We start from the raw sequence: 14,315 nt of genomic DNA, 5'->3' as shown, positions 1-14,315 counted from the left end.
GAATAACAACAATGGGTCAAATAGCAATGGCTGGTGGAATGGCCATAAAGTAGATCTGTATATGCAGTGTAAGCTTGTCCAGGCCCTGTCAGGATGTAGGCTATGAATCTGAATGAATAGTAGGAAAATAGGTAGTGGCCATCCCCAAAATGCACCAGAATACAGGAAATCAAATTATTAAATTCAAATTTTCTTATGGGGGGGGGGGGGGGGGAGACCCCAGACCCCCTGTCTATGAGAGTAATTGATAGCAGTACCACTAGTTGGCCTGTAGGGGGCATGAAATCTGAAACCGGGATATCTCTTAATGGAGGCGTAATGCCATCAAACACGACCTGGTAGCACGCACAGGTAAGGCATTTGTCAGGGTATTGATGTTTTTCAATCATATTAGCTCACAGAATGATGCGCATTATATTGTTGGAATTTGTGGAGTCCCAGCTTTCATGGCATATCGTTTGTTTAGGTAAAATATATGTTCTAAGTACATTAGCGCTAAAATGCTACCGGAAGCAGACGATTAGCCGTGGAGGAGGAACCGAGCCTCAAACCAGACTCCTTCTCAAAAATTATGTCTTTCACATGTAGTTCGTCGATATTAGCCCAAAGAATGATGTGGGTTTAGATTATTGGGATTTGTGTAGTCTCAGCTTTCATATGACATATACGTTTTATACGTCACGTGAAATGGGTTTCATAAGGGCATTAGCATTTAGCTGCTACCGGAAGCTGCCAATCAGCCGTGAGGGAGGAACCTAGCCTCAAACCACAGACTCGTTCCCCCAAAACTATAACTCGTCGGAAGGAACTAGTATAAATTTGAAAAGATCAGGGTCGGTGGAAGTAGACGAATACAATGTCCAACATTGTGCCTGTCCTTTGCAGTGTGAGTTTATTCGCTATAAAAGTGGACACGGTGGTGTCAACCAAGGCAGGAGTCTCCATAGGGACCCGTTGTAATATGGGCGGCGGGGCCACGCACAAACGTCTGATGTTTAAAGGTCCCTCCCATGACATGCCACCGGGTGTGGGTTGATTAGCCGTTACGTTTGCTACAGTCCACTGGGTAGGCTGGTAGACTGATCCATAGAAATCTTATATGATAGACGGAGCATCGAATGCTACCGCCTACTGGCGCTGACGAGACGCGGGGCCGCCATCTTGGAGTGGTCATCCGCTCCACTCGGTGTAATCCGTTTGACTGGAGCAATGAACTGTCAGCGCATTTAATTAATCATACCTCACTGAATACCACTGATTTTCAAGCGGTTTTTTGTCATAAGTGTAGCTATGATAAAGGCCACATGGGTTGGCGTGTTTTATTATTCAATACCAATTATACCAATAGTACGGTAATGTTAAATCTTGCTTGTGAAAAGTAATCCCCCGATTCCTATTGTGGATGGTCCGCCGATTTAAGCAGGAATACGCTGAACAACTGCCCGGCATCCTGTTTCTGCTGCTGTTGCTGCTCCCGGTTGACCACTCCAAGATCATGGCGGCCGTATTTCTCGCGTCCCAGCAGCCAATGCTCCGTCTATGCTATAAGATGTCTATGGACTGATCTATCCCGCACACATTTAGGTCGACACGCCCACCTGTGATGTCATAAGGGACAGATTTCCAAAATGGCTTGTATCTTTCCGATAGATCTTTGAAACATGATTAACAGTGACGCTGACGTATAAGTTTCACATCGTGTTTCTAGGTTATTGACCGTTTAAGTTTAACGTTGTTTTTAGGTTAAATATTGACGTTGAAAGCTAGAGCCCAGTGGTGTGTGGCGAACTTAGCCCTTTGGGGGCTCCAGGCGAACAGTCATTTGGGGGCCCCTGCATCTACCGGTCTCAGTACCTTATATCGCATAATGAGATACTCCATACAAGGGATGAACAAAAGTCACTATCCTTCTTTCATGCAAATGTTAATTATCTATTTACAAATTGAGAATAACATACAAAACAATAAGATTAGTTATGTTGACACATTACACTGACTGTTTACCATACGTCCTCATTTACCTGAGGGTTTCCAGTAGCTCACAGCAGCTATCTGCTGTGAGCTACTGGAAACCACTACTGGAAACCCACTGATAGCTGCGTCCAGCTATCACTATATTTCCTGTGCTCTTCAGACCTTTCATGGTTGATTAGATGCATTGAAAGGTTATTCTAGTCTTTAAATCCTTCCTCACTCAGTTGTTTTTGTTTTCCAGAAAGGCAACAACAAAAGCAAAAAACACGGTCTGCACTTTCACTGTAGACGAACCAAGACCTGTTCACCCTCTCACCATTTTTCATTACTATGTAATAGTATGCTTTTGTGAATCTGCGGCCCTTGGGCCAGAGTGCTGGGTCATCCACAGGAATATGTGTCTCGCAGTCATTGTTATCGTTATTGTCATAAATTTCAATAACCAAAGTGGAAGAAGGAGAGTGAGAAATATTCACAACCAGTTGTGCATCATCTCCGTCAGTTTGTTGACACACGTCATTAGCATCGCTGCTGGCTGAGCCAGAGCCACTTGGAATGAAAGGAGCAGTAATGTGACAGCAAACGACGTTGACGGCTGCTCTTGATCCGCCGACGGTCCCGCTGCCACTGCGGTGGCTGTAAAACAGCTGGATAGCTTTGGCAGCTTTGAAAGAAAGTCCTGCCTTTGGTCTTTCTTTTTATGTGACCCGCTTTCGTACGATCGCTTCATGTTTCACTCGATTTATGTCTCACTCGATTTCTCTCTCTCTCTCTCTCTTACCGCTTACTGTTTTGAATTTGACATAATTTCCGCATACGCATGATGAGCGTGATGCGCGTAACATGGAATAGTCCATGTAGTGCAGACTGAAGGGGGGTGCACACGGAAAGATCGTCAAAACATGAGTAATAATTAGACATCCCGATGCTACTATTGTGAAGAGATTTTTATAAAAATAATAAATATGGGGACAAAATATATGCATTGGGGCCCTCTTGACCAGATCAATATTGTAAATAAGAAACTGTTCTTAATGTTTTATCGGGAAAAATAAAGGTAAAAAATAAATAAAAAATAAAAAAATAAAAAATTTGGGGGCCCCAAAAACCTTCTACGGGGCCCGGGGCTCCAGGCTAATGCCTGGTTTGCCTAATAGTACGGCCCGCCCCTGTGTGTCATCACGCTCTAGTAGTGCTCAACGGAGTCACGTCGACCAACTGAAAACATTGAAGAGCGGGATAAAAACAACAAAAAGTAAACAAGTAAAACACATTATAGCAATTTCTGTTTTAATGATTATGAAGAACAAAGTGCTGTTTTTTTAATTGTTTAATCGAAGTTAAAATATAAAAAATGTTGTTGCGAGGTCTGAAGAAGTGGAAGTCGCTGTCCTCCAACTGACTTCTATTATAATTGTTAAGGTTTTAGAAGTTGATTATTTCAGAAACTACAATATTTTAGATGTTAGCTTATAATCATAAATAAACTGTTAATCCAGTGTCTGGGTACAGTTTTGCAACTAAACATTGTGTTAACAATCAATGTATAGAAGCTAAGAGTGTTTAGAAGAAATGTGCTTCGATCAGAACACACACTCTGATGGTGTCACGCTAATCGTGATATATTTAAATATTCACTTTAAAATCACCCATCTTTAAAACCTTTTAAGAGTAAAATACTGGCAAGTAAGCCATTGTATCTTTGCAAATCAAAAGTTAGGTGCATTTATTTGTATTTATTAGTACTACAAAAAGTGGAAATCGAACTTGGAAACCTGTAAAACAAATACCTATTTAGAAGCGAGTCAACAAGACATAATCATACAATTCTGGTTTATTACAATAAGCCATGAACTTGGATTGAAAGAAACTAGCATTTAATTGTAAAGGAATTGTTGTATTCCAGGTTATCCATTTGTATTATATTGGTAGTCATAAATTGTGAATTTGAATGAATAAAGTCATAAATAAATCTTCAATCCTTAACGTGTGTGTGTGTGTGTGTGTGTGTGTCTGGGATCGAATGGCTGGTGGACATGACGTTATATGTATGTAAATATTTTTGTGGGCAGTGATTGTCTCAACTTACGCAAAGTCCCACTTGAAGTCCATTTTTCAAGAGTTGTTAATAGTGTGCCTGCTTTTTTCTGCATATTTCTTTGCAATTCACCTTTCCATATCGTGGCTTCTTTCCTCTCCCTCGGTGATTCCAACACAGCTTCTACGAGGTAAAACAACACAAAGACACACACAAACACACACATCAGTATGGGTTGGTGGCAAATGCCCTGAAAAATAACGCAGAGTAGTTATGTATCTCGTTTTGCTATTGAGTAAATCACTAAGTGGGTTGCAACAGCATACCGGCAACGCTGTACATAAAGCCTGAGTTTAAGCCTTATGTGCATGAGTACAGTCAGTGAGAGAAGTAGTGCAAAAGTTAAACGTACCTAGAACAATCCACACGAGGGCTGTCAGGAAGGGTCAGTGATGTCATCTCTGCTATTTCCGAGTTGCCTAATACCAGACTACAGTATATAATATGAACTGGTCTGGCAATTATGTTGTCACACACACACACACACACACACACACACACACACACACACACACACAAAAGTTATGTTTTTAATACGTATCTCCTCTCCTCTCTCTCCCCGCTACTACTATTGCCAGCATGGTGACAGTGGAGTATGACGCGGTATCTTACCATGCGCTACCGAAGGGGCTCATCAATTCTCGACATCGATTCAAATATGTCCTCGTATTCTTTTTCCTCGCCGTCTCTGTTTTCATCTTCCTGCTGCGTGACATTGTCACTCTGGAGGTAAGTGTTGCATCGGTCTTTGTGCGAGTTAAATTTTGTTTCATACAATATTGGTAAATTCCCTAGTTAATCAGGGCAAAGGTTCAATTGTAGTATTGGTTATCCTTATTTATATTGTTTATTTAAACTTGCTGCTAGGCCTTGCCTAAAGAAACTTGAAGTATACTTTTTAATAATGTAACGTCTATAAATGTATCCAGCTAGCACTATTGAAGGCATTATTGAAGGAACTCAACACGGTTTGCATATTGAGTTTTTGTGTAGCGCTCACCCGGTTGTGTGTAGCACTCACCTGGGTGTGTGTGGCTCTCCCAGTGGAGAGCGCTGGCTCTCCCAGTGGAGAGTTGAGGAATGACAGGGATGATCAGTGTATTTATTCTCTGATGCGTGTGTGAACTGTGCGAGCACAGGCACCAACCAGAGGCGGAGCCAGACTTTGTGTACATCCGGGGCTTTGCCCAGAGGGGGGTCTGGGGGTCGTCCCCCATAAAAATTTGAATTTCTAAAATGCGATTCCCTGCATTCTTAGTCCATTTTAGGGTGACCTGCTGGACATTGGCAAATCCTAAATCTCTTCTAATTCATAGCCTACATTTTCAGTTGCAGGGCCTGCTCAAGACAATACTATTTGATGGAAAGAAACAATAACCACTTGACTTCTAGAGATTTTTATGTAAACTACAATGGGAACATTTAGACTTATAATTTGAGACTAACTTTCAGCAGATTCAAAGTGACTTTGAATCATGTTAATTGCCATTTTTATTTTTTATTTAAAAAAAAAAGGAAGAGACTGAAAGGTTTCTCCCATAAGGCAACTCTATTTAATGGAAAGAAAACATATTACAAATGCAAAGTATTGTGACACAAGATTAACAACATCATTAGGCCTACTCACTCACTGAAATATCAGTGCATTATCATTTTAATTTTATCTTAATTTAAAATAATAATGATAATGCACTGAAGTATTAAACATATGCACACAAATAAGTACTACATTGTTTAGAGGACTGTCCACATCTATCACTCTGTTAGAACTCATTTAAAAAGGGGTCAAAGTTCAATGAACGTGGATATGGACGCAAGCTGAAAGTAAACAAGACAGTCTAGCACCAGCCACTCATCGTCGGTAACATCGTTAACATGTTGGCTGCTGGCCAAACAGCGAATGCAGCAACGCGATATCTGTACATTTCTTGTCTAAATCGTTAATAAAGTTTGAATTTAAAATAACCGATATGTCAGACATGGATATTTTTTATCTCTTCATGATATTCAGTGGACCTCAACATTTCATTTAAGGTAACATATGGTAACACACAACACCGTACAATATAGGCTGGGACAGAATTGCAATCAGAGAAACGGATTTCTGACATTTTAAACAACACTGGTAATCTTATTTTTTGTGAAAGGAGTAATTATCATAGCAGCCTAGCTAGCCGAAGCAGGCCATTTAGCACTAGCACAAGCACTACTGCTCCCGGCCAGCGCGCATCAAGGTAATTTTCACTGACCTGAAACATTTGACAGGTCATTGGCAGGGGCTGCTGCTGCTACGGTATGACTGGATGTTGGTTTAGAAATATAATTTCTATTGTCCATGGTAATGTTTGTTACACACCCTGAGGCTACTATAACAAAACGTCCTGGCAACCGTTCTAAACAACTGAACGAGAGATGGCATTTTCAATTGCTTCCATGTGTTTCTTTCAAAATGAAAATAAATCAATTTCAAGAGGTCAAAATGACTACCAGTCGAAACATGAGGGAACATGTCAGGGTTGTCATAACTTCAAAAGCTTAAAAAAGATCCGGGGCTTTTGACGTGAGATTCGGGGCTTCAGTCCCGAAAGCCTCCCCCAAGCTCCGCCCATGGCACCCACCTAAATGTTATCACCCTGACCCTCGCACACGGCTGATGCACCGATTGGTTGTTTGTCCGCTTGGGCTGCTTGATTATTAAAAAAATCATATTCACGATTATTCAAACGATTCATTTTAGAGTTTGAAAAGATGATGCATTTGTTCAGCATTTCGCTCCCAAAAAACCCTTTGTAACTGGAAAAACAAAATTGTACAAAAATGTTTCCAATCTCTATAAAACATTGAATTGATTAAAAAAAAAAAAAAAGTTTAAACTCGATTTTAGTAGTTTGGAGATCGGTTGACGAAAACGACCGAAATCTCGATCAAATTAATGGACAGCCCTTGTGTCTGCACCTTTGAAGTTTGATGCACTCATGACGGCGGAGACAATGAATTCAGTTTTCAGGACGACTACTCAAAGCCGCGGCCCGCTTCCCTTTAAACCGGACCCCTATTCTCCTCCTCAGGGTCTGAGCTGCCACACGGCGTGGTTATTCTTCCCGCCCCGTAACTCCAGCTGCGCGGCTTACACCCAGAAGACGCCCCAGTCCTCCCAGCACCCCGTCCCCACCTTCTGCAGCCACCGGGGCCCGGGGCCCACCCCCGACGAGGCCCTGGAGGACCGCCGCCTCCTGGACGCCATCGCCTGGCCCCAGCCCCCGGCCGGCCCGGTCCCCGCGCCCCTCAACCAGACCAGCGACCCCGCCCACAGCCAGTTCGCCATCCTGGTCTCGCGGGGCCTGAGGGCGTGGCGCGTGGGCGACCAGCTGGAGGCCCTGGTCCAGATGAAGGACTTCCAGGGCCGTTCCAAGCTCCATGGCGGGGACTTCCTGGTGGCCCGGCTGCACTCCCCGGCGTTGGGGGCCGGGGTGGCGGGCAGGGTGGTGGACCACCTCGACGGCTCCTACTCGGCGCTGTTCCCCCTGCCGTGGGCGGGCCCGGCCACGGCCACGGTCACCATGGTGCACTCCAGCGAGGCGGTGGCCGTGCTGCGGCGGCTGCGGGAGAGGTGGCCCAACCGGATCTTCTTCCACAGCCTGTACCGCGTGGGCAACCTGTCCGAGACCACCGCGTGCCTGCCGTGCCTGCCGCCCGATTACCCGCAGCGGCCGCTGTGCAACCACACGGACCCCCACACCGGGGAGCCCTGGTACTGCTACAAGCCCGAGCGGCTGGGCTGTGACGCCAGGGTGAACCACGCCATGGGGGGCTACCAGAAGCCCCTCTACTCCAAGCAGGAGGCGCTGCTCTTTCGGAGGTCTGGCGCCGTACGATTGCTCTTCTCGTTTGTGACGTATAACTCTGGTGCTTTTATCCTTGTTTCTTTGATCACTCGCAGCGGTGTGAACCTCAAAGTGGTCCTCCATGCGTCGGGACCTGACTCGATCGACGTGCTTCCTCAGAAGATAGGTAAACAGTCGCACACAGTCGTTGCTACAGGTTATGGAGGAGGTTGCTTATGGGTGTTGGTGGTGCCCACTTGTATGTGTTTCATCTTGTGACATTTGTGTCATACTCATTCGTCGTAGATGGACAAAAGTTAGAGAACAGCAGCACCAGCGCAGAGTTGGTCAAGTACACCCCTGCTGGGTATTACTACCAAAGCTACTGGAAGCCCGTCGGGGGAACCCCTGCTCGCCGGTTTGACACTTCCTCGTCCATCACACAGTGCCTGACCGGCAAGGTGATCAACATGTACGGCGACTCCACCATGAGGCAGTGGTTCGAGTACCTCAGCGCCTTCATACCAGGTGAGCACTGACAACCCTGGGCGGCATGTGGCTCAGGAGGTAGAGCACGTTGGCTGGTAACCAGAAGGTCGCTTGTTCGATCCCCGGCCCCACCTGGTGTCCCTGAGCACGACACCTTACCTTAACTGCTCCTGACGAGCTGGCTGTCGCCTTGCGTGGTTGACATCGTCGTCGGTGTGGGAATGTGTGCATGAATGGGTGAATGTTAAGCAATATAGTTAATCGATTTCAGTGGTCGCTGGTTAGAAAAGCGCTTAATGAATGCAGTCATTGGCACTGGCCTGATTATCGATGATAGAAAAAATCATAATCATGATTATTTTGGTCAATATTGAGGTTTGAAAACACGATGCATTTATTCTGCATTTCTCTAAAAAAAAAAAACACTTTGTAACTGAGAATCCACAAAATGTTCAAATAGAAAATCGAAAATAATGTAGAAAAATGTATCCAGCTGTTCTATTTCTATTAAACATTTAATAATTAAAACAAATATACTTAAAAAGGTAATAAGAAAAAATATATCGGCTCAACTCGATTTATATTAGTTTGGAGTTTGGAAATCGCGATCAAAGTTGGATTAATGGCACAGCCCTACCCTGAACCTTACATTAATCCCGTCATCATATTCCAACGACCTCCTCCTTTCGGTCTCTCCTACAAACCAGAGTTCAACCTGCACCGTTCCAAGATGGTGGGGCCCTTGATGGCGGTGGACAGCAAACACAACATCCTGATGAAGTACCGCTGCCACGGGCCGCCCATCCGCATCAGACCGGTCGTCGTCAGCGAGCTCCGCTACGTGGCCAACGAGCTGGACGGCTTGGCCGGCGGGCCCGACACCGTGGTGCTCTTCAGCGTCTGGGCCCACTTCACCTCCTTCCCCGTGGAGGTCTACATCCGCCGCATGCGCCACATCCGCCGGGCGACAGTGCGGCTGCTGGCCCGGGGCCCCGGCACCCTGGTGGTGATCCGCTCGGCCAACTTTGTGGCCATGGACCAGACGACGAGCACGCACAGCAGCGACTGGTTCTCGCTGCAGATGGACGGGGTGCTCCGGGCCATGTTCCAGGGCCTGGCTGTGGTGTTGGTGGACGCCTGGGAGATGACCCTGGCCCATCACAGCGCCCACAACATCCACCCGCCGCCGCCCATCATCAAGAACATGGTGGACCTCGTCCTGGCTCACGTGTGCCCCGACGAGACGGACAAGAAGAGCTAGTGGTAAAGAAAGACCCCAATTGCAATTGTTATTTGCGAAATATATAAATATATATATATATATATATATATAGTATTTTGATATATAATATGGTTACATTAATTTAATTTACTGAACGCATTTACTTACCTACTCGTGGAAATTCTATCATGTGAGATACAATCTAATACGATGCTTATTCATTTATTAAACTGAAGCCTGTTACGAAAGTCGGCACGAGCCTCAGAAAGGCTGTTTAGTGTGGTGGTGTCTGTCCACACCCACACGTCCATCTCAGCCGTCCTGGAACAGAATCCCAGCAAAAGACGAAGTACTCAAGTAGTTCATGCTTCAGCTTGAAGGTCTATCTTGAGCATTCATCATGTCACGCGGTTGATTAATAATCCATTCCATTTAAGGTCACTATTTATAGATTGTAACTTTTGCACTGTGTGGGAAGTAGTCCATTATGGAACGTAAAACAAGGACATGTTTTTCTCGGTGTACCTGTCAGATTACCTTGACATTTAATAAAAGATGAATCTTTCACTCTCTTATCTTAAACTTCCTCTCTTGCTTACTTTAACTTCATGAGCTGAATTGAAACGGGGGTTTCACGGTTAAAGCCATCGTTTGAAAATTAACATCAATTCAATTAGGCAAAGAAAATGTGTGATTGTGTAGAGTAACCCTTAAAAATAGTATTTGGCATTGTGTAGCATCTTATCCTAGCTATCTTTGTTATATACTGGAATGGGTTAACCTAGAGATTGTTGGCGCTTGCCACTTGTTTCTATGAACATCCTGACTGTACCGAAAGCGATATATTGTTTCTCTTTCTTGGGGCGGCATGTGGCTCAAGAGGTAGAGCCACATGCCGGTTGGCTGGTAACCGGATGGACACATGGAGTGTCGAAGTGTCCCTGAGCAAGGCACCTAGCCATTACTGTTCCTGGTGATTTGGCTGTCGCCTTACATGGCTCACACCGCAGTCGACGTGTGAATCTGTGAATGTTAGGCAATATTGTACAGCGCTTTGAGTGGCCACTGGTTAGGAACGCGCTATTTAAATTCAGTCCATTGACCGTTTCTCCTAACCCTTTTTTGGATAAAAGCATTTGCTAAATGTCCTAAACGTAAATATACTTTACTACTGTACCGTTTCAGAGCTTCATTCTGCTGAGTGCAAACCATAGGTTAACTGAGACCATCCTGGTCTTGTGAGTCCATGTTCAAATCACATGAAAGAGTGCTTTCGCATTTGCCGTTATGAAATAACTCAGCTACTTCAAGGCTTCAAGTTGCTGCACTTGGTACACATGAAGATGTCCATCAATCTCTTGGAGAGCTGTCGATGGCGGAGCCCTTGTTTAGCATGAATGCAAAACAAACTCATCTTGCGCGCTGTATGAGTTTTGTTTTGCATTCAATGCAAAACACGGGCTCTGCCATGACAAGCTCTCCAAGAGATGGTTGCACATGCGAGTTGCGTCATCGTGGCTTAACATTTTTTTTCATGTGGATTAGGGATGAAATGGTTTCCGGCTTCATATTAACCCGCGGTTATCTGTTAAAACTGGTATACAAAGCTGGTTAAAAACTAAAACTCAAGTATGATTGACATTGAAAATCAGTTTTAAGGACTATGAACAACAAATAGTGATGATTTTGAAAAATATTGACCCGAGTCATTGAGCCATGGGCTCTGGGGACCCCCAACCCTAGGGCCCCTTGTCCTGGGTCCGCGGCCTGTTTCTCCGTCTGCTCCATTTCCAAGATCATGTTCATCTCCAGGGCCGCTGGGGCGTGTAATGGGACGGCAGGCCCTGCCCCAGAACCGCCATCCGTATGAGGTCGTCCGGGGTTGTTTCTACGGAAACAGGACAAAGAACAAAGGAAAATAAAGGTAGGAAAACTTAAAAGACAAAATGACCCTAAAACCAAACCTTGACACCTATTTATTTATATATATATATATATATATATATATATATATATGTATGTGTGTGTGTGTGTGTGTGTGTGTGTGTGTGTGTGTGTGTGTGTGTGTGTGTGCATAAACATTTTTTTTGTCACACATTTTTACCACAACCTCCTCTGGGGACAACCAAGGGTTCAGCTGCCCTGTTCTAGGGCTGGCCGTTCCATTATGCGTCTGCACATTCATCTGTAAAATAACAAGATTGCTTTGTGTTTCCACCTTGTTATTCAGTCTGTTGTGCGTACGGAACGTCTGTTATAATATGACATCTATTATTCGAAGAGGAATGAACACTGATCAGACCTAGACAGTATTTGAAGAAATTCCAATCTCAATGGAAATGTTTGTATGCTTGTATGTTGGTGATCATCACTATGGAAACATCACTCTCCTTCCCTCCCTCCCTCCCTCCCTCGCTCTCTCTCTTTCTCCCGCTCTATGTCTCTTATTTAGAGAGCGACATTTCAAAATTTTAAATAGAATGCATACAAAGGCCTTTGAATAGTGATGATATGAACAAGGTTTACATAATTTTTTATAGATATTTTGAATAAACATTACGATTAATATTTCAACAACTATCAACCTGTCGGAAGAAAAGCTTATTTTTAGGACACTTTGAACAGCACAATATTTTGATTATTGTTAGAGCATGATCATGTTAAGAAAAAGGCAGAAGGGTTACCAATAATACAATCCATGGGACATTGGCTTACATGATTCTTAAAGGGAAACCTTTACCTCGTGCCAGGAACCACAAAGGAAACATAAGTGAGGGGGCGTGTGAATGGTTGAGGGTTTAGGATTGGCCAGGACTGAGCAACGATGTTGCTCAGTCCTGGTGGTTCGGAATTTTGGACATAGGCCCTGATTCCCAAGTTAGCCTTGGTGTTCTTTATCATTGGATACAGTTTTCAACACATTTCATTCAGTCCTTTTAGTTGCAGAGTTCGCTCGTGCTAGGCTAGCGCATGGCAACGGGTAATGCTAGCCTGCTAATAAAACATCTTACCCACTCCACAGTACAGCTGAGGTAAATCAATTATAACGCCAGTTGTAAATGTCTGTGTTGATAGAATAATGTTAGAAATAAAACTAACCTCGCATCGCATGAATCATCACATTTTGAGGGACTACTTTCTCAGCAGCAGCGGAATTTAATCTAGGCATAAGTCTGCCGCTGCCGTAGCCTACTACCAGGAGTATAACACTGCTGCTGGGACACAGCAAGTCCCTAAAAATGCAATGCAATGCAAGGTTGCTTTTATTTCTAACATCATTGTATCAGAACAGACATTTACATCAACCGTCTGGCGTTATGGTTGATGTGAAAACTTTCTCCAACACAAAACCACCGTTGGGTTAAATTGGTCCGAGTGAATAAACAGGGAGCAAGTTTAACCGTTATCTGTGTCCGCCTCATGGTAGATAATTTATGTTTTCGTGAGTTCGTTAGCATCTCATGGCCATTTCCACCACTGAGTTATAGCCTACTCTATACAGTCCGTAGGTATAGCCACTGTTCACTTATAACTCAGATACCAAACAGAGATGTGACCATCCTGTTTGCAGCAATTATGACAGCCCAAAAGTCACAAAATTCACAAACCTGAAGAGCCCTAATCCCCATTTTCAAATCGAACAACATTAATTATCACAATAATTACATATGATTGATGTAGGCCTAATTATAACTTTGGCAAACGCACGCCTGTGTGTATGCATGCAGGGAGAGCATTATCGTCGACGGAGAGGAGAACGTGCAGTAATTTACTAAACAAGGAAATTCCCTTTCACAGAGAGCAAAGTCATCGTTGTTTCCAGGCTTTCTTGCACTGAATACGAACATCTCCTGAATGCTCAAGACTAACTTAGTTCGATTGGTTGAGCAGAGTAATCCATGCTGAAGGCCTAAGAGCACACATACTTCCCATGTGCTGTTTACTCTGGGAAAATATGTTCTTAGAGTCGCCCTTGAAGAAGCTGTGGCAGAAGCCAAGCCAGCCCATAGAAGCTGTCACAAGTGTCATCATGCAGACCGGGAACTGGGGCCAACAGTGAAAATATACACACACACACACAATGTCCCAACTCCCTCCCAGTGAGGAAGGCTTTGTTGTGTTATGTACTTTTTCTTAGCATTTCCTCTGTTTGACGTGTCACGCAAGGCTAGACAAATGACTATAAAATATATTTCTTTCACGTGTCTGATTTCGACTCCGTCTCATAGTGGAATGAACCAAGGCAAGGATGTTTCCCGGGGTTTTACTGTATAAGAAGTGAGCTTTATCGCTGGGCTAGATGAAAAGAGAACACACATCAACACAATGAGATCTATCAGCTGCTGCTTCTGTTATTCTCACCACATGAATTCGCCTCCATTCTGCTATTTATTATGACTTATTTTATATTTAGTTGTATTTATTTATATTCTTCCGCAGCAGGAGTTCTGAACCCTATGTGACTCTAGGCCCACTTCTGTATTCGCAAGATATCAAGATAAAGCGTATACACAAGATTAATTGGAAAATAGAAGATTCTGGGCAGTGTTGAGGTACTGTTTGGTGAATGGAGACGGTGAAACAGCAGTCCAGTTATCTGTGCTCACGCTGTTTGAGACGTCATAATCAATGTGTGAAAGTGGGTTGGCCCACGGACAGCAGAATCTGAGTACGGAATTTCCCTGTTACGTTAAGATCAATGCCACAA

The 14,315-nt window shown here is 44.1% G+C and overlaps 1 protein-coding gene across 2 annotated transcripts; it reads left to right on the top strand.

Moving 5' to 3' along the window:
• The first annotated feature begins 235 nt into the window (after positions 1-235).
• On the top strand, positions 236-10,188 carry LOC130392540 (NXPE family member 3-like). 2 transcript variants are annotated; one of them, XM_056603081.1, is made up of 6 exons: positions 236-351; positions 4,651-4,801; positions 7,141-7,931; positions 8,013-8,083; positions 8,203-8,424; positions 9,093-10,188. In XM_056603081.1, exons 2-6 carry the CDS (start codon positions 4,652-4,654, stop codon positions 9,644-9,646), a joined length of 1,788 nt encoding a protein of 595 aa, XP_056459056.1. In that variant the 5' UTR covers positions 236-351; position 4,651; the 3' UTR covers positions 9,647-10,188. The 2 variants fall into 2 exon arrangements, with proteins under 2 accessions (XP_056459056.1, XP_056459057.1); XM_056603082.1 differs by lacking the exon at positions 236-351 and adding an exon at positions 4,148-4,202.
• The last annotated feature ends 4,127 nt before the right edge of the window (positions 10,189-14,315 follow it).

This window comes from Gadus chalcogrammus, chromosome 11, assembly GCF_026213295.1.
Source record: "Gadus chalcogrammus isolate NIFS_2021 chromosome 11, NIFS_Gcha_1.0, whole genome shotgun sequence".
Classification (NCBI taxonomy): Eukaryota; Metazoa; Chordata; class Actinopteri; order Gadiformes; family Gadidae; genus Gadus; species Gadus chalcogrammus.
This window is presented reverse-complemented; position numbering and strand designations above follow the sequence as displayed.